This window comes from Pelophylax lessonae (assembly GCF_965119305.1).
Source record: "Pelophylax lessonae genome assembly, chromosome: 1".
Taxonomy (NCBI): domain Eukaryota; kingdom Metazoa; phylum Chordata; class Amphibia; order Anura; family Ranidae; genus Pelophylax; species Pelophylax lessonae.
The window spans coordinates 859,780,465-859,802,105 of NC_138768.1; the positions used below are offsets into that span (position 1 = coordinate 859,780,465).

Below are 21,641 nucleotides of genomic sequence, written 5' to 3' on the forward strand. Positions count from 1 at the left end.
GCCAGCAGTACCCACCAGTGGTACCAGCCAGCAGTACCAGTCAGCAGTACCCACCAGCAGTAACAGCCAGCAGTACCCACCAGCAGTACCAGCCAGCAGTACCCACCAGTAGTACCAGCCAGCTGTACCCACCAGCAGTAACAGCCAGCATTACCCACCAGCAGTACCCACCAGCATTACTCAATGCAGTACCGGCCAGCAGTACCCACAGCAGTACTGGCCAGCAGTACCCACAGCAGTACCAGCCAGCAAGCATTTCCCAACAGCAGTACCAGACAGCAGTAAATCATAATTGTAAATATCCCAGCATGTGCAGTGTTTCTGTCTCCTACCACCATGACCACTTCAAATCACTGAAGTGGTCATGGTGGTTAGAGTGTTCATTTAACCTCCCTGGCGGTACGATTCTTTTGGATTTTAGGTGCTGAAAGCGGTACCATTATTTTGCATGTAATTCTTGTGAATGAGCAGCCCAAACCAACTGTATACATTTATTATATATATTATATATATACAGGGCTTTCTTTCAGTGGGAACGCGGGGGAACGCAGTTCCGGCACCTCCAACACTGACTGTATTTAATGGCATGGGAGGGGTTCAAGCTCTATTTATGCTAGCTGTTGGGGGATCTATTGTTGCTGGAGGAGATCTACTTTTGCAGGGTGGGGAGGGGTGTCTACTGTTGCTCAGGAGGTCTATTGTTGTTGGTGGGGGATCTACTGTTGCTGGGGGTGGATCCTATGTTGCTGGAGGTCAGTTGTTGCTAGGGGAGGGGGTATTTTGTTGCGAGTGATACATTGTTGCTGGGGGAGGTTTTTTTATTGGTGGCTGCAGGGGAGTCTTTTGGTGCTGGGTGCAGGTAGATCTGTTATTGCTGCTGGGGATCTTTTGTTGCTGGGGGGGTATTTAGTTCTGAGTGGTTCATTGTTGCTGAGGGAGTCTATTGTTGCTGGCTGCATGTGATCTAGTTTACTGTTTTTCTTGTCATTATTAACAAACACCATACATATAACTTAGTATCACAATGTTACATGGTTCTGTATTCTCTAAAAGGAGCAGTACTTGGGAGGTGGGTAGAGGGTGGAACCAAGGAACGTTGCAGGAGGTGGGTGGGGAGCGGAGACAAGGGGTGAACCAGAAAGGGGAGTTCCTGCACGTATTGTCTGAGAAAAAAAGCCCTGTGTATATATATATATATGTATACATATATTATGTATACACATATATATATATATATATATATATATATATATATATATATATATATATATATATATACGTATATATATATATATATATATAATGTATACAGTTGGTTTGGGCTGCTCATTCACAAGAATTACGTATATATATATATATATATATACACATGCGTATATATATATATATATATACTGTATATATATATATATATATATATATATATATATATATATAGTTACATATATTTACATAAAAAGTACAGTAAAACTGCAGGAAAGGGCACTGGGGGGCAATGTAATGTAAATTTTTTTATTTTGCATTGTATCAGTGTGTTTGGTGTGTTTTACATTTGAATTTACCGCTGGTTCCACCCCCCCGGCGGACGTCACGTCGCCGGAGACGGAAGCCGGGGCCTCCAGACGATCGGGAGGAAGCTCCGCCGCCACATACCGCCCGCATACATCGCTGGATCCCGGAGAAAAGGTAAGTAAAACCTCTACCAGGATCCAGCGATCTTCCTAGCGGTACCCCGAGTGTGGCTCGGGGTTACCGCTTTTGGCTCTAAAATCTAACCCCGAGTCACGCTCGGGAATACCGCTAGGAAGGTTAATATAGTAAAGCTCGCTCTGTATACTGATTCCATTTAATTTCATCATCCTCTGGTTGTGTTAAATCGGTGGGGGGAGGGTGGGAAGTGCCATCTCCCTGAAATGAGTTTTTGCAGGTTGCACTATTGCAAACTGGTACAGACTAGTATTCTAGGGTTTCTCTTCTCCCTTAGTTTATCTTCTATTTGCTAATGTGACCCCAGTGCTGACAGAGAAGGGAGGGAGGAGGAGTTAATAAGGATGCTGTGCAAGCACCCGTCATTCTCCTTATCAACCTGTGAGGTCACTGATTGTGGGGGGTGCCAGTGGCTTGACCCGCACAGTGCTCAGGGTTGTCAGGGTGCCAGTGGCTTGACCCGCACAGTGCTCAGGGTTGTCAGGGTGCCAGTGGCTTGACCCGCACAGGGCCCAGGGTTGTCAGGGTGCCAGTGGCTTGACCTGCACAGTGCCCAGGGTTGTCAGGGTGCCAGTGATTTGACCCGCACAGTGGCCAGGGTTGTCAGGGTGCCAGTGGCTTGACCTGCACAGTGCCCAGGGTTGTCAGGGTGCCAGTGATTTCACCCGCACAGTGGCCAGGGTTGTCAGGGTGCCAGTGGCTTAACCCACACAGTGCCCAGGGTTGTCAGGGTGCCAGGTGCTTGACCCACACAGTGCCCAGGGTTGTCAGGGTGCCAGGTGCTTGACCCACACAGTGCCCAGGGTTGTCAGGGTGCCAGGTGCTTGACCCACACAGTGCCCAGGGTTGTCAGGGTGCCAGGTGCTAACCAGCACAGTGCCCAGAGTTGTACTTCTACAACCTGTGAGGTCACTGATTATCAGGGTGCCCGTGGCTTGACCCGCACAGTGCCCAGGGTTGTCAGGGTGCCAGTGGCTTGACCCACACAGTGCCCAGAGTTGTTATTCTACAAAGTAAAAACTTGTGGCAATTTGTTGCCCCTTTTTTAGCACTTTTGCCAAGGCACCCCTGAAGAACCCAGGAGGCACACCAGGGTGCCACGGCACCCTGGTTGAAAAAGGCTGGGTGTAGAGTGTCTGTTGCAGGTTGGTGTCTGTGCACCGTGCAGAGAATTAGCACCTCTGCCATGCGGCTCCATTGGGACCCCCGGCAGCCTTCAGCATGCATCTTCCGCCAGATGGGAGATGCGGACAGCTGCCAGTCGCAGGCTCTGCTCTTCGCCGGGATGCTGAGTGATTCAGAGCTGATATAAATATCGTCTCCAATCCTGATAAACAGCAGATCGTACTCCATGTACGGGAAATTCAGCAGCACCTTCTAAAAGGGACTCAGCAGCCAAAATCTTCATCATCTCCCAGTCACCCCCATCTACTATAAGTCTGTCACACAGGAAACAAACAACGCTCGGTGCGTGCCGCACGTGACAATCATTTCTTGTCAATCCTACAGACCTTCCTTGTCACCCTGAGCCAGATAAGAGGAAAAACTGCCGAAATAAAAGGAAAAGCCACACCGGGACCTTCTGATTTCTCAAGCTGCAGTTGCACTTAAAGCGGAATTCCACCCAAAAGTGGAACTTCCGCTCATCTGCTTCCTCCCCCCTCCGGTGCCACATTTGGCACCTTTCAGGGGAGAGTGGGTACCTGTTTTTGACAGGTACCCTTCCCCACTTCCGGAAGAAAGTGCCACGGCACCTCCTCCTTCCCCCCGCTGTAAGGGAGGGTTATAATAACCCCTGTCAGATTTTTTTCTTCTTGCACCACCTGTGTCCCATTGTGGAGATTTCCCTTCACTTCCTGTCCCATAGCCAAACAGGAAGTGAGAGGAAATCCCTGCAAATTAAGGGAATTCCTTGCCCCCCCCCCCCCCAGGTCACTAGAACTAGTGTCCCCATTGGAAGATTCCCCCTCTATTACTTTACTGGGGGACAACCCAAAATTTGGGATTTTCTTTTATTTTCACTTTCAATGATAATGATAAACCGGACAAATAGAGAGGGGGGATCTCCTTAACAGGGAGTATTTTTGAATGTCAAAGCGGTACATTTTTTTGCATGGAAATCTGCTGTTTTTATATTGTAGGCCTAAAATTCTTAGGAATAAAACAGTAAAAGTGAATAAAAATTATTAATAAATTATTAAATTAATTAATAAAATTAAATGAATAGTTTAATTTAATTAATTATTAATTGTATTTTAAGCTTACCTGTAGGTAAAAAATAAAAAAATAGAGTTAACTATCACTTTAATCTCCCTGGTGGTCTGATTATGTCAGTATTTTTGAATGTCAAAGCGATACATTGTTTTGCATGGAAATCTATTGTTTTTATATTGTAGGCCTATAAATCTTAGAAATAAAACAGTAAAAGTAAATAAAAATTGTTAATAAATTATTTAAAAAATTATTAAATTTAATTAATAGTTTAATTTAATTAATTATTAATTTCATTATAAGCTTACCTGTAGGTAAAAAATAAAAAAAATAGAGTTAACTATCACTTTAATCTCCCTGGTGGTCTGATTATGTCAGTATTTTTGAATATCAAAGCGGTACATTTTTTTTACTTGGAAATCTGTTGTTTTTATATTGTAGGCCTGTAATTCTTAGGAATAAAACAGTAAAATTAAAAATATATATATATATTATTAAATTATGAAATTAATTTAAAAATAAATTATTAGTTGAATTTAATTAATTGTTAATTTTATTATAAGCTTACTTGTAGGTAAAAAAGAAAACTAGAGTTAACTACCACTTTAACCTCCCTGGCAGTCTGATTATATCAGTATTTTTGAATGTCAAAGCGGTACAATGTTTTGCATGGAAATCTGTTGTTTTTATATTGTAGGCCTGTAATTCTTAGGAATAAAACAGTAAAAGGGAATACAAATTATTAATACATATTTAAATTAATGAATAAATTAAATTAATAGTTTAATTTAATTAATTATTAATTTTATTATAAGTAGGTAAAAATAAAAAGAATAAAAACTATTAATAAATTGTTAATGCATTAATAAATTAAATTAATAGTTTAATTTAGTTAATTATTAATTTTATTATAAGCTTACCTGTAGGTAAAAAATAAAAAAATATAGAGTTAACTACCACTTTAATCTCCCTGACGGTCTGATTATGTCAGTATTTTTGAATGTCAAAGCGGTACATTGTTTTGCATGGAAATCTGTTGTTTTTATATCGCAGGCCTGTAACTCTTAGGAATAAAACAGTAAAAGTGAATAAAAACTATTAATACATTATTAAATTAATTCATAAATTAAATAAATAGTGTAATTTAATTTATTATTCATTTTATTATAAGCTTACTTGTAGGTAAAAATCGAAAAGTAGGGTTAACTACGACTTTAACCTCCCTGGTGGTCTGATTATGTCAGTTTTTTTTTTTTTATGTCAAAGTGGTACATTGTTTTGCATGGAAATCTGTTGTTTTATATTGTAGGCCTGTAATTCTTAGGAATAAATCAGTAAAAGTGAACAAATATTATTAATAAATTAATAAATTAAATTAATAAATTAATACATTTAATTAATAGTTTAATTTAATTAATTATTCATTTTATTATAAGCTTACTTGTAGGTAAAAATAAAAAAAAAGATTTTGGAAAAAAAAATAAAAAAATAAAAAAATAAAAAAATAGAGTTAACTACCACTTCAATCTCCCTGTCGGTCTGATTATGTCAGTATTTTTGAATGTCAAAGCGGTACATTGTTTTGCATGGAAATCTGCTGTTTTTATATTGTAGGCCTGTAATTCTTAGGAATAAATCAGTAAAAGTGAAAAAAAAAATGATTAATAAATTATTAATAAATTAAATTAATAGTTTAATTTAATTAATTATTCATTTTATCATAAGCTTACTTGTAGGTAAAAAAAAAAAAAATAGATTTTGGAAAAAAAATAAAAAAATAGTTAACTACCAGTTTAACCTCCCTGGCGGACTGATTATGTCAGTATTTGTAAATGTCAAAGCGGTACATTTTTTTTGCATGGAAATCTGTTGTTTTTATATTGTAGGCCTGTAATTCTTATGAATAAAACAGCAAAAGTTAATACAAATTTTTAATAAATTATTCATAAATTAATTAATACATTAAATTAAATTAATAAATTATTATTTAAAAATATTAATAAAAATAAAAGGAATAAAACAGTAAAAGTTAATAAAAATTATTAATAAATTATTAATAAATTAATGAATACATTAATAAATCAAGCTAATACATTAATAAATTATTATTTAAAAATATTAATAAAAATAAAAGGAATAAAACACTAAAAGTGAAGGCAGGGCACTGGACAAAGCACTAGGGACAAAAGTGAGATGAAATGGTTTGATTCAGTAATGTAATCCTAACAAATTACAATGTATCATGTCATGTTTTGTTTATTTTTTTTTTTTTTTTAATTTCTCGCCTGGTTCCGCCCCCCTGCGTCGCGGAAAATGCCAAACCCATACTTCTCTTTTAAGCTAATTAAACAACTAGCCACCTAGGAGACTCAGTGCCCACCCAGACCGTTCAGCACCAGTCTACAACCCCGGGTACACAAAGTACATTACACATTATTAAAAGCAATGGTTGGACAATAAGGTAAAGTGGACACAATATTCATCACAATTCCAAGAGATGAGCAGACAGGCAGAAACAATAGGTGACTCAATTAACAATGGGAACACAATCGGGGACACATGTACCCGAGTCCAAAGCAAGACCTTTCCAAGGGTCCCCCAGGCACACACCTCCCAAAAATAGAGCCCCCTCAAATGCCAGGGCACATAGTCAGTAAGCAAGAGGCTACCCTGCAGTCCCCTCCAAAAGCCCATCCTGGTTTGGGTCTGTCACAACCTCCAAAAGATTTACCCCCCTTTCATAACCAGGCCATTTTTTGCTAGTCAGCACTGCGTTACCTTAACCAGCTCTGGACCGGAAGGATTTTCCCCCTTAATGACCAGGCCATATTTTGTGATTCGGCACTGCGTTACTTTAATGGACAATTGCGCGGTCGTGTGACTCTGTACTCAAATAAAATTGATGTCCTTTTTTTCCCCCCCACAAATAGAGCTTTCTTTTGGTGGTATTTGATCACCTCTGCGATTTTTTTTTTTTTGCGCTAAAAAAAAAAAAAAGAGCAACAATTCTGAAAAAAATATATATATATTTTTCCCTTTCTGCTTTAATCACTTAAGCCCCGGAAAATTTTACCCCCTTCCTGACCAGGGCCTATTTTGCGATTCGCACTGCGTGACTTTAACGCACAATTGCGCAGTCGTGCGACGCTGTACCCAAACTAATTTGACGTCCTTTTTTTCCCACAAACAGAGCTTTCTTTTGGTGGTATTTGATCACCTGTGCCATTTTTTGATCATGCGCTATAAACAAAAAAAAAGCGTAAATTTTGCAAAAATAACAATATTTTTCACAATTTTTTAAATGAAATTCCCCAAAAAAAATTTAAAAATCAAAATTTTTTAACATTTTAGGCCAATTTTTTTTTTTATCATATGTTTGGTAAAAAAAAAATTGCAAAAACGTATTTTGATTGGTTTGCGCAAAAGTTATTGCGTTTAGTAACAAAGGGAAATTTTTTTTTCATTTTTGTTGTTTTTTTTTTTAACGCGTAATGGCGGCGATCTGCGATTTTTAGCAGGACTGCGACATTGCAGCGGACAGATCGGACCCCTAACTGACATTTTTGACACTTTTGGGGGGACCAGTGACATTACTACAGTAATCAGTGCTAAAAATATGCCCTGTTACTGTAATAATGACACTGGCAGGGAAGGGGTTAACACTGTGGGTGATCAATTAAATGTGTACCTAGGGGAGTGTTTCTAACTGTGGGGGGCATAGCTTGTGAAATTATCATAGAGACCTGTGATCTTATATAGAAGGATCACAGGTGCTCTGTGATCATTCCAGGGAGAAGAACGGTCGGCGTTGTTTACAACAGCCGACCGTCCTTCTCTCTCAGCGGGGGACGATCGCAGATGGCCGGCGGCAATCGGAGCCGCCTGCCCTTTGTATCGGAGTCCCTGCTGATGTGTGAGAGTGGGAGTGCGCCACCGGCGGCACACGCTCGTCCCCTAGCTGCATGCACGCGACCGACGTATGCCTACGTCGGTTCATGCAGGAGGGCCGCCCTGAAGCTGTATAACTGCGGCGGGCGGTCGGGAGGTGGTTAATAGCAGAAAGTGAACTTTTTGTTTTTTTTTTTTCCCAGAATTGTTGCTCTTTTTTTGTTTATAGCGCGGAAAATATAAATCACAGAGGTGATCAAATACCACCAAAAGAAAAAAACTGGCCTGGTCATGAAGGGGGGTAAATCTTCCAGGGGTCAATTGATTAAACATGCGCTGCCCTCTGAAGAACAATACGTGTTTGGCAGTAACTGTGGAATACTTATAATCCCCCCTCCCCCCCACCATCTCTATAATATACAGAGGGAGGTGTACTCTCTTTCACAAAACAGGGCTGGGCAGGGCTGATACCCCCTCTTGGTATTTCAGTGCAGCACAGGCAGACAATGAAGGCAGTTAGGGTTGCCACCTGAGGTGGCAACCCTAGTTACAAGCTTGCTGAATTGTTGGCAGGATCAACAGTTTGGAACATATATAAGGTCTCATGTAGGCCTCATGTAGGCATACTAAAGCATACACCCATGTGAGGGCCTTGTTAGCCTGCATGGGGTTGCACAGGTGTCCCGTGCATGCAGTCCCATCTATGTCATTTGGGACGCTGCCGCAGCTCCCAGTTTGACACCCCTGTGGGCGCAGGCGCACGACCCCAAACGCAGACATTGTACGTTTGGGGACACATCCCCGCACCCACAAAGATGTCAAATTGGGAGCCTTGAACCCTCACACTAAAGTATACCCATGTGAACGAGGCCTACAACTTGAGGCCTACAACTTGTAGTTTGGGGTTACCTCTAGCCACTATGGAGATATGACCTCACTTCCTGTCACAACGGGGACAATGGTGGCTAGAGGTACCCCAAACTAGAAGTTATAGGCCTCGTTCACATGGGTATACTTTAGTGTGAGGGCCGAGGCTCCCAAATTGACATCTTTGTCAGGAAAAGTGGAGATTGATTTATTTATTTTTTGCTCACTTTTTGTTTACTTCCTGTCTTGGTGACCAAACAGGAAGTGAGAAAACAGTAAACAAAAAAATCAATCTCCGCTCTTTGTGGTCACCATGACAGAAAGTGAGGTCATATCTCCTCAATGGGGACACAGGTGGCTACAGGTTGTAACAATCCCCCATGCTACCCCCCCTCTCCCCACACCAAAAAAAAAAGCATGTTTTTCCCAGGGATCAGATATTCCGTGTTCTGTCAGTGCACAAACATCGCTCATCCGACGCCCGCTCTCACCTTCCTGGGAGATTGTCAGATATCAAGCGATGCTCGGTTACCATGGCGATGCAGGAAACTGAACAAACATTTATTTTAGTCCAGGAATGCGACTAAATTTAGCGCGGCGTGTCGTCAGGCCATTCAGCGCTCACAATCGTTGGTGTTTGCACGTTTGCTGTAAATAAGGTGGTGATCTGTGATGTTATAAAGACGGCTTCACACCGGCGGCGTCCGAAAAGCGTAACGGCGGACGTTTTAATAATCGTGCGTAAAAAGCGAGATAGAGCTCCTCCGCAGACGCTGTGACCTCACGGGGTGCTCGTCGCAGTGAGTGACCCCCCCCGACATAGCGAGGGGTCAGCTGTGCGTACCGGATGTGGCATAGTCCGAGCGCCCCCCTGCGCCCAGCACCCCCCCCCCAAATATATGCGTCACTTACAACAACCCATGTCACAGCATGCCACCAATCCAATAAGTGTGCCGGGAACAGGGGGCAATACAAGGATGGGGGATGGGGGGTATCATAGTGGACCTGTCATGGAGTTTGTATGATTCCCCTCTATTCTAAGGTGACCAGATTTTTAAAATAAAATCCGAGAGCATATATTTTTTTTTATTGGCAAATGCCACGGGACTGCATGATACACAGAGCGCTGGGCATAGGACTGCATAATACACAGAGCGCTGGGCACAGGACTGCATAATACACAGAGCACTGGGTACAGGACTACATAATATACAGAACACTGGGCACAGGACTGCATAATACACAGAGCACTGGGCACAGGACTACATAATACACAGAGAGCTGGATACAGGATTACGTAATATACAGAGCACTGGGCACAGGACTACATAATATACAGAACACTGGGCACAGGACTGCATAATACACAGAGCGCTGGGCACAGGACTACATAATACACAGAGAGCTGGATACAGGATTACGTAATATACAGAGCACTGGGCACAGGACTACATAATATACAGAACACTGGGCACAGGACTGCATAATACACAGAGCGCTGGGCACATGACTGCATAATACACGGAGCGCTGGGCACAGGACTGCATAATATACAGAACACTGGGCACAGGACTGCATAATACACGGAGCACTGGGTACAGGACTACATAATATACAGAACACTGGGCACAGGACTGCATAATACACAGAGCGCTGGGCACAGGACTACATAATACACAGAGAGCTGGATACAGGATTACGTAATATACAGAGCACTGGGCACAGGACTACATAATATACAGAACACTGGGCACAGGACTGCATAATACACAGAGCGCTGGGCACAGGACTACATAATACACAGAGAGCTGGATACAGGATTACGTAATATACAGAGCACTGGGCACAGGACTACATAATATACAGAACACTGGGCACAGGACTGCACAATACACAGAGCGCTGGGCACATGACTGCATAATACACGGAGCGCTGGGCACAGGACTGCATAATATACAGAACACTGGGCACAGGACTGCATAATATACAGAGTGCTGGGCACAGGACTACATAATACACAGAGAGCTGGATACAGGATTACGTAATATACAGAGCACTGGGCACAGGACTACATAATACACAGAACACTGGGTACAGGACTGCATAATACACAGAGCGCTGGGTACAGGACTACATAATACACAGAGCGCTGGGTACAGGACTACATAATACACAGAGCACGGGGTACAGGACTGCATAATACACAGAGCGCCAGGCACAGGACTGCATAATACACAGAACACTGGGTACAGGACTGCATAATACACAGAGCGCTGGGTACAGGACTGCATAATACACAGAGCACCAGGCACAGAACTGCATAATACACAGAACACTGGGTACAGGACTGCATAATACACAGAGCGCTGGGTGCAGGACTACATAATACACAGAACACTGGGTACAGGACTGCATAATACACAGAGCGCTGGGTACAGGACTGCATAATACACAGAGCACCAGGCACAGAACTGCATAATACACAGAACACTGGGTACAGGACTGCATAATACACAGAGCGCTGGGTGCAGGACTACATAATACACAGAGTGCTGGGTACAGGACTACATAATACACAGAGTGCTGGGTACAGGACTGCATAATACACAGAACGCTGGGCACAGGACTGCATAATACACAAAGCACCAGGCACAGGACTGCGTAACACACAGAGCACTGGGTACAGGACTGCATAATATACAGAACACTGGGCACAGGACTGCATAATACACAGAGCTCTGGGCACAGGACTACATAAGACACACCCCACCTCTATGACTAAGCCCTATGGGTGGGACGAAATGCGTAAGAGGGGTGTGGCCTGGAAGGAGCCTTTCCATCTATTCACTACGGCTGCTTTCTCTAGGTTGCGGCTTCTTCTCTGTTTGTTTTGTGCCAGGATAAAGTGTTGTCACCCTATAACAGGAAGTACCTGAAGAATGATCTTTCATGGCAGGATCATCATAATAAAAATATGACTTATGAACTAAGATTTTCACTTATATGAGATTTTAGTGATTGGGATTATCTCTGAACACAACTATGCAATTCATATTCCTGAAAGGAAGGCATGGCATCCTGGATCCACCATTGAGCATGACAAGTCCTCCTTGGACATTGATATAAGCTGTTCCCCTCCCCCACGTTCTGTATCACATTGCCGATGGTAGCTGGGGATATGGGGGCGGACAGCGAGCGACAAGCTTTAAAGATGCGATGACGCTGCGCGGATGGACAGAGCTCTGCACATGCAAATGTCTTGTTTGTGAAACCATCTGATGAAAACATCTCTGGGCTGCCAATCAGGAGGCTTCCCAAAAAAGGGACGGACAGTTCAGCTTACTGCTGTTAACGAGGTCATGGGTTCAATTCCCCAGCGGGGAACACAGAATGATACATTCTAATACAGAATGTCTATAGTCTCCCTATAAATGTCTACATTTCCTCCACCAATGTAAATAAAAGGTACGTTGGTAAGAGAGGGGCTTTGCAATTGGCTATTAATGGTGCCAAAAACACAACACAAAGCCGAACCCTCCACCATATTGTGCCCACTCCATGCCATAGGCCTCCACATGACCTTCCCAGGCCATTGACCTTTTTATCCCGAGGAAGGGATGTCCAGCCATGAAAAGATTTGCTGCACTTTACTGATAGCATACCAGTCACATCACACATACATACATTCTGGAGTCATATGACATTACTATGTTGTGATGGTACTCACCGTCACTGGGAGTGAAAGACAGATACTTAATGGACACTGAGAAAATGGTTTGGATAACTTCAAGTAATATTTATCAACAATATCTCTCAAGAAATATGAAGATTTGATCCCACTTTACACTGTGAGACCTATAGCCTGTTGCCATGAAGTCTGTGACTCCTAAATAATCATAGCAATACGTAGATGTGTATTCCATGTACTTCAATGTAGGAGACAGACAGACTGTCATTGATAGTCTTGTCCTATTGTCTATCTATTGAGGTGTGATGTGGATTGTGTTAAGTCTGCCTGTCCCATTGTTAAATGTTAATGACCTCACATTGTTCTGTCCAGATGGCTAGATAATTAGTCCAGGTTAATTCTGTTTCTGTATACAATTTCATCTGCATATGATAATGTAATCAGGCAGAGGGGAGGGATTGTGTACACTGTATGGGAGTGACTGAGTATCGCAACTTTTTATTGGACTGTGAATTTCATGTCCTGTTCCCCACAAGGTCCACCTGGGCGGTAACCTTGTGGGGGAAAACTGTATAAAAGAGCAGCTGTACCATTAAATGCTGTACCTAAATAAAATCGATGTCCTTTTTTTCCCCACAAATAGAGCTTTCTTTTGGTGGTATTTGATCATCTGTGTGGTTTTTATTCTTTGCGCTATAAACAAAAATAGAGCGACAATTCTGGAAAAAAAAAAAAATATAAATATATATATATTTTTTTTTTTACTTTCTGCTATATAATATTTCCAGATTTTTTTGCACTATAATTCTGAAAAAAAAATATATGTATATATTTTTTTTATTTTCTGCTATATAACATTTCCAATAAAAAACATTTAAAAATCTAAATTTTTCATCATTTTAGGCCAACTTGTTTTCTGCTACATATTTTTGGTTAAAAAAAATCCCAATAAACGTATTTTGCGTTTGCGCAAAAGTTATCGCGTCTACAAACTAGGGGAAAAATGTATGTCCTAGGGGTGATCAAAGGGTTAAATGTGAGCCTAGGGGAGTGTTTTCTAATTGTAGGGGGGATGAGCTTATGGAATGACCATAGAGACTTGTGTTCCAATGTAGAAGGATCAGAGGTGCTCTGTGTTCATTCCAGAGAGAAGAACGGTCAGCTGTGTTTACAAACTAGAGGAAAGATTTATGTCATTTTTATTTCTTTTTTTACTAGTAATGGCGGCGATCTGCGATTTTTAGCGGGACGGCGACATTGCGGCGGACAGATCGGACCCCTAACTGACATTTTTGACACTTTTGGGGGTACCAGTGACATTACTACAGTAATCAGTGCTAAAAACATGCACTGTTAGACCGCATTTACACTGAAGTGGCACGACTTCGGGGGCGACCTGTGAAGTCGCGTGCACCGCGACTTCGGCGCACAAAAAAAAAATGCATATAGTAATAAAAACAGATACAATTACAGTGTAGGTATACGTCGGTAGCGTGACTGCAGCTAGGGGACGAGCACACGCGCTCCCGCCCCCACTCGGCAGCGGGACTCCGATGCAGCAGTCAGGCGGCTCTGATTGGCACCTGACACCCGCGATCGCTCCCCGCTGAGAGAGAAGAACGGTCAGATGTTGTAAACACAGCTGACCGTTCTTCTACTCTGGAATGATCACAGAGCTCCTGTGATCCTTCTATATAGGAACACAGGTCTCTATGGTCATTTCACAAGCCCCCCCCCCCCCACAGTTAGAATCACTCCCCTAGGCTCTTATTTAACCTCTTGATCACCCACAGTATTAACCCCTTCCCTGGCAGTGTCATTAGTACAGTAACAGTGCATATGTATAGCACTGATTAATGTAGTAATGTCACTGGTCCCCCCAAAAGTGTAAAAAATGTCAGTTAGGGGTCCGATCTGTCCGCCGCAATGTCGCAGTCCCGCTAAAAATCGCAGATCGCCGCCATTACTAGTAAAAAACTAGTAGTTAGTAGACGCAATAACTTTTGCACAAACAAATCAAAATACGCTTAATGTGATTTTTTTTTACCAAAAATATGTAGCAGAAAACAAATTGGCCTAAAATGTTAACAAATTTTGTTGTTTTAATTTTTTTTTTTTGGGAATGTTATATAGCAGAAAGTGAAAAATATATATATATTTTTTTCAGAATTGTTGCTTTTTTTTTTTTGTTTATAGCACAAAAAATAAAAATCGCAGAGGCGATCAAATACCAGCAAAAGAAATCTCTATTTGTGGGGAAAAAAAGGCTTCAATTTTCTTTAGGTGCTGCGTCGCACGACCGCGCAATTGTCCGTTTAAATAACGCAGTGCCGAATCAGAAAACATGGCCTGGTAATTAAGGGGGCAAATCCTTCCGGTCCATAAGTGGCTTAAGTACCAATGTTTGTCGCCATGCCACCAGCGTTGCGCAATTTTGAAGCGTGACGTGTTGGGTTTATAGAAATTATTATAGAAAAAAATTGGTCTAACTTTACTGTTTTCTTATTTTTTAATTAAAAAAATTGAGTTTTCCAAAAAAAAAAATTGCATTTGTAAGACCGCTGTGCAAATACGGTGTGATAAAAAATATTGCAGCGATTTCCATTTCATGCTAAAAATTGCAGTGATCTCCATCTATGCTAAAAAAAAAAAATGTATATACCTGTATATATATATATATATATATATATATATATTGTTTGAGGGTTCTAAGTAGTGATCGACCGATATTGGTTTTCGTTGCCGATACTGATATTTTGGCCAATTCATATCGGTATCGGCCGATATTGGCCGATATTTTTGTACATTTAATTATTTAATTTATTTAATATTATATTATTATTATATTATTTATTTATTTATTTAACCACTTTACCACCGGAGGATTTTGCTGTCTTCCGTCCAGGCCACTTTTTGCGATTCGGCGCTGTGCGACTTTAACTTACAATTGCGCGGTCGTGCAACGCCGTACCCAAACGAAATTTACGTCCTTTTTTTCCCACAAACAGAGCTTTCTTTTGGTGGTATTTGATCACCTGTGCGATTTTTACTTTTTGCGCTATAAACAAAAAAAGAGCGTTTATTTTGAAAAAATAACAATATTTTTCACATTTTTTTATATGAAATTTCCCCCCCCCCCCCCCCAAAATGTAAAAATCAAAATTTGTTTTAATTTTTGGCCAATTTGTTTTTTGCTACATATTTTTGGTAAAAAAAATCACAATAAGCGCATTTTTATTGGTTTGCGCAAAAGTTATTGCGTTTACTAACAAAGGGAAAGATTTCTGTCATTTTTGGTGTTTTTTTTTTTAACGCGTAATGGCGGCAATCTGCGATTTTTTTTTGCGGGACTGCGACATTGCGGCGGACAGATCGGACCCCTGACTGACATTTTTGACACTTTTGGGGTTACCAGTGACATTACTGCAGTAATCAGTGCTATACATATGCACTGTTACTGTAAAAATGACACTGGCAGGGAAGGGGTTAATTTTATTGGAGAGGGAGGGGTTAATGTATGCCTGGTGCTTACTGACGTGTATGGGGGGAGGGGACTGTGTGACACAGGGACAGATCCAGGGTTCAGCTATGCTGAACCCTGCAATCTGACCCTGCCTGTCACTTCACAGATCCGCCCGCTGTGTTTACACACAGCGGGCGGATCTCCAGACTCGATCCCCGACGATCGGGTAAGAGCAGCGGCGATCGCCACCACTCCTCCCCTGGCCCGACTCCCGCTGTGACTGAAAACAGCGGGAGCGAGCCTCTGGTGGCGCGCGCGTGCCGCCCACAAGGGGCGGAGTCCAGCGACGTAGGTCTACGTCGCTGGACAGGAACGAGCCACTTTGCTGCAGTAGCAGCAAAGTGAGCGGGGGTAAAGTGGTTAATATATATATTTTTTTGACAGGTACTCTTGTGGAGGGATCTGGGGGTCTAAAAGACCCCAAACCCCTCCTCTGCACTTAAAAGCATTCAAAAACGCCAAGTTTGGCTGTTTTGAATGCTGTAATTTTTTTGAATCTGGCGCCGAGTACCCGGAAGGAATGTTACTCATGACATCACTTCTGGGTTTTTACATGGAGACCCAATCAGAGCTGAATGCGGCCTTGATCGGGTCTTCAGCGGCTGCGCAGGCTGGTTGCCCAGGTCTCCCGGTGGGACTGGAAACCCGGGCAAGCCGCGGAAGGCAGCAGGAGGGGGGGACGTCCCCTCCCGCTCCTTGTAATGACAGCCGATCGGCTTCTCAGCCGCATCGGTTGTCATCATAAGACAGCCGACCGTCGGCTATGGACGCCGGTACCGGGGTGATGGCTCTAGCTGCGGGGATCACTCCGGTACAGCACTTTACCGAAATATGGGAAATATCGGTAACCTCAGGGGCCGATTCTAATATATCGGGGAAAGTGCAGATCGGCCCTCGATATATCGGCTTTGCCGATAATCGGCCGATCCCTACTTCTAAGTAATTTTCTAGCAAAAAAAAAAAATGATTTTTAACTTGTAAACAACAAGTGTCAGAAATATTCCGGTCCGTAAGTGGTTAAGGCCATTAGCATTCTCAGGATATCAGCGCCAGCCTCCCCCTTTTTCTAGCAGGTTTCCTTTAAGAAAAGCACAATTGAATTACACATAATGGGATATGATGTATCATTTGTGTCACACATTTGATACAATAATGGAAATATTCTAAAAGATTATTATTATTTTTTTTTTTTTTAAATCTGCTCTCCCGGCAGACAATTCTTTGTGTTATTTAACAATCAGCGCCGGAGTGCGTTCTCCACCTCCTCGCCATTGAGCGTGGAGTGGGGCAAATAATCAAATCTCTTTTTTAGAAGTGGCAGAGATTCGATAAATATTCATCGGCTCTAATTATTCCGACGAGAGACAAAGGCGCCTTACAGATGTAAATGGAGAGATTACACTACAAGTGAGTCACTTCGCGGGCCGCCGCTAAATCCAGAGATTTCAGGAATTATTTTTGTGGAATTACGCAGCCCAGACACTTGTGAAAACATGGAGGGGGGGGGGGGGATTGTTTGGACAGGAAGACTTTATTCTCTGCCCAGTTGCTATTATACAATACGGAAGTGCCAGAACGATTGCGTTGTCCTATTAGATATAAAGTTATAAGGAGATGGAAGGTTAGCGATGCGCTGATTTCTACTGTTGTCTGCAGCCTTGGAGACGCACCCAGATCAGCTCCATAGGATATCTCCCGCCAGGATGAGCGATGTGTTCTAAAGACTTAGGGCCAACTTACATCTTTGCCCTTTGGTAAAGGGACGGTTCACACCAGAACGCGGTGCGGGAAACCCACATTCCAGCATCAACCTTATTTGAGTTACTGTCCATGCACAGTAGCCGAAAGGGGCTTTGATTGCAGAGATCAGGTGTGTGAATGGGACCAACCAGGAAAGTGGGTGTGATTTGGGCATGCACCTGTAATTTTTTAGGGATTGGGGATGTAAATAGGAGGCCCCTGCATATTTCGAGGTGAGGCCTGGGGAAGACCAATCTATAAAGTGGGCATAGTGAGTGGTCAATGCACATTTTGGGAGTTGGGGCCTAGAGAGGACCAACACATAATGTGGGTGCAATCAGCAGTTCCTGCATATTTAGAGGCTGAGTCTAGGTGGTTTAAACTCATAATGGGTGGTCTCTGCATATTTAAAGGTTGGATCAGGGTAGAAAAGTGGGCGTGATTTGGGCATGCAACTGTCTTTTGCAGGAATTGGGGCTGTAATTGGGCAGCCCCTGCTTATTTAGCGGGGCCTAGGGTGGACCAACCCATGAAGAGGGTGTAATGGGCCGTTCCTACATATTTAAAGGCCGGGTCTAGGTGAGACCAACCAATAATGTGGCATAATAGTGAGTAGTCAACCCATATTTGGAGATGGGACCTGGGTAGGACCTAGGCGGGGGTAATTGGTGGTCCCTACATATTTAGAAGCTGGGTCTGGGTGGGACCAACCCATAAAGATGGCATAAGGGGTAGTCAATTTATGTTTATAGATGGGGCCTGAGAAGGACCAACCCATAAAGTTGGCATAATAAATAGTCAGCCCATATTTAGAGATGGGGCCTGGGGAGGACCCCATAAAGTGGTTGTAATGGGTGGTCCCTACATATTTAGAAGCTGGGTCTGGGTGAGGCCAACCCATAAAGATGGCATAAAAGGTAGTCAATTAATGTTTAGAGATAGGACCCGAGGAGGACCAACCTATAAAGTGAGTGTAATCAGCAATTACATATTTAGAGGTTGGGTCGGGGGAAGATTCCATAAAGTTCGTGTAATGGGTGCAGAGGCGGCTCTAGGCTTTGTGAGGCCTTAGGCAGAATTTAGACATGAGGCCCCACTCACCCCCTTTGCAAAGGTTAAGGAAGGACCCAGAGGCCGGGCATCTAATTACTGCTGCTTGTGTGGGTGGGATGTGTATTATGGAAATCACATGGGATGAATAGGAGAGGGATGGGACTGGGAACCATGGGATAGGGGAGAAGGAGGAGGGGGTAAAAAGGGGGGAGTGGGTAGATGACTAGGGATGGGTAGAGGAGAACTGGAGTGAAACTGGAGGATCCTGGTCTGTATAGCAATAAAAAAGGAGAAGGATTTGTGCTCGCATGAGGGGGACAGGGGGACAGACAGACAGGGGGACGGACAGAGGGACAGACAGGGGGACAGACAGACAGACAGAGGGACAGACAGGGGGACAGACAGACAGGGGGACAGACAGACAGAGGGACAGACAGGGGGACAGACAAACAGGGGGACAGACAGACAGGGGGACAGACAAACAGGGGGACAGACAGACAGGGGGACAGACAAGGGGACAGACAGACAGAGGGACAGACAGGGGGACAGACAGACAGACAGACGGACAGACAGAGGGACAGACAATCGGGGGATAGACAGACAGACAGATGGACAGACAGGGGGACAAATGGACAGGGGGACAGACAGACAGACGGACAGGGGGACAGACAGACATACAGGGGGACAGAGGGACAGGCAGGGGGACAGACAGAGGGACAGGGGGACAGACAGACAGGGGGACAGAGGGACAGGCAGGGGGACAGGGGGACAAACAGACAGGGGGACAGAGGGACAGGCAGGGGGACAGACAGGGGGACAGACAGAGGGACAGGGGGACAGGCAGGGGGACAGAAAAGAGGGAATGGAGAAAGAAAGGAATGGAAAGCGATGGAGAAAGGGTGCCCCTTAGATCAGAGTAGTCACTGGAAGGGATGGATGGATAGATGAAGGGATCAGGCGCCATCTTTCCTCTTCTTGTTCCTGGTCTGCAATCTTCCCGCCCACATCTCATCTTCTGAAGAGAAAACTGTCGGGGAGTGTAGGCAGGGCAAGCACAGGTGGAAAAGGCGGGAGGAGGAGCAGAAGCAGCTCTCTCTCCTCCCCCGTCAGTGGTCTGTGAGGGAGGGGGAAGTATTTGGCTGTGATCCGGAGATGTCAGTGAGCTCCCATTCCTCGGTGAGCTGCTCCTGATCACAGCCCCCAAATCCTGGCGGATTGTACTGCTTACAGACCGGCCGGGACTCGGAGTCGGGACTGTGCTGATGGCAGTGAGATCCCTGCTGCCAGCCTCAGTGGCGGCTCTTTAACTCTGCAAATTAGGCGGCCGCAATGCCCCTGTGAGTGTGAGGCCTTAGGCGACCGCCTAATTTGCCTAATTAGAGAGCTGCCTCTAAATGGGTGGTCCCTACATATTTAGAAGCTGGGTCTGGGTGGCACCAACCATAAAGTTGGCATAATGGGAAGTCAGTGCATATTTGGAGATAGGGGCCTAGGGAGGAACCCCATGAAGTGGGTGTAATAGGTGGTCCCTACATATTTAGACTGGTTGGGGCCAACCAAAAATGTGGGGTTAATGGGTGGTCCCTGCATATTTAGAGGCTGGGCTCTGGTGGGGCCAGCCCATAAAGTGGGTGCGGTTTGGGCATATATCTGTGCAGTGTACCTATTATATGCAATATATAGGCAGGGTTAGCAGTGTCTTGGGTTTGAGGACCATATTGTTGTATATTATGCAGATTATGAGGGGTTCCAATTGTCCCAGCTGGATTTTAATTATTTTATGTTATGGAAAATGTAGTAGGCAATGGGTCATACAAAGGTGAGTGGGGGAAATCCACAACCCAGAAATTAAACCAGAGAGATCTCTATATCCAAGCCCGCTGGGCTCCGCCTATCACTTTTTCATGGACTGGCCCTTTAAGGCGCTGCATCATGTGTTGCCGCTAGATCAGTATGAGGAAAAATGATAAAAGATATAAAGTCTAGTTCTGTTGTCCCTGTGCTTCAATAACAGCAACCACAAGGCAGTAAGGGACTGGTTACAATGGGCAATGAGCATCTCTTTTCCCTGATACTGTTACTTTACTGCCCCTTTAAGCTGCTGCATCATATGTTACTGCTAGATAAAGTCTGTCATATATAAAGTGTCCAGCAGGGGGCGCTGTTCGGCCTAAGGATCCATAGCTCGGCATTGACTCTGCTTCCCAGCAGATGTCGCTGTCATGGAAATCTCCATAAATAGTCATGCAGTATCTATAACATCCAGCAGATGGCAGTCTCGGCTCCCCAGGAGATGAAAAGGTTCATGCAGTGTCCGGATATTCCAGCAGGTGTCGCTGTGGTAGAAGTGTCCGCTCCCCCTAAGATGAATAGGCTCATGCAGTGTCTCGGATATCCAGCAGATGGCGATCTCCTCCCTCCCTGGTTCCCGCTCGGACTCCGGGCCGCGTCCCTAGTAACAGGCGGCGGGAGAGGAGAGGTGGGAGCCGGGAGAGAAGTGCGCATGCGCCGGGGAGACACCGAGCAGAGACGGAGATGGAGGAGGCGGAAGGAGGAGAGGAGGTCAGAGATATACAACGTATACAGGGGGGGGATACAATGTATCAGTGTGTGTATATACAGGGGGATACAATGTATCACTGTGTGTATATACAGGGGGGATACAATGTATCACTGTGTGTATATACAGGGGGATACAATGTATCACTGTGTGTATATACAGGGGGGGGATACAATGTATCAGTGTGTGTATATACAGGGGGGGATACAATGTATCAGTGTGTGTATATACAGGGGGGGATACAATGTATCAGTGTGTGTATATAGGGGGGGATACAATGTATCACTGTGTGTATATACAGGGGGGGGGATACAATGTATCAGTGTGTGTATAAAGGGGGGATACAATGTATCAGTGTGTTTATATAGGGGGGATACAATGTATACAGGGGGGGAAACAATGTA

The 21,641-nt window shown here is 43.7% G+C and overlaps 1 protein-coding gene across 1 annotated transcript in view; it reads left to right on the top strand.

The window, feature by feature from the left end:
• Positions 1-21,179: 21,179 nt before the first annotated feature.
• The window catches only part of ALMS1 (ALMS1 centrosome and basal body associated protein), a 111,327-nt gene continuing 110,865 nt past the window's right edge, over positions 21,180-21,641 (top strand). Inside the window, exon 1 of the mRNA XM_082250492.1 lies at positions 21,180-21,239. Coding sequence (XP_082106618.1) covers positions 21,213-21,239 — 27 coding nt within the window. The 5' untranslated portion in view covers positions 21,180-21,212. The remainder of the gene's footprint in view (positions 21,240-21,641) is intronic.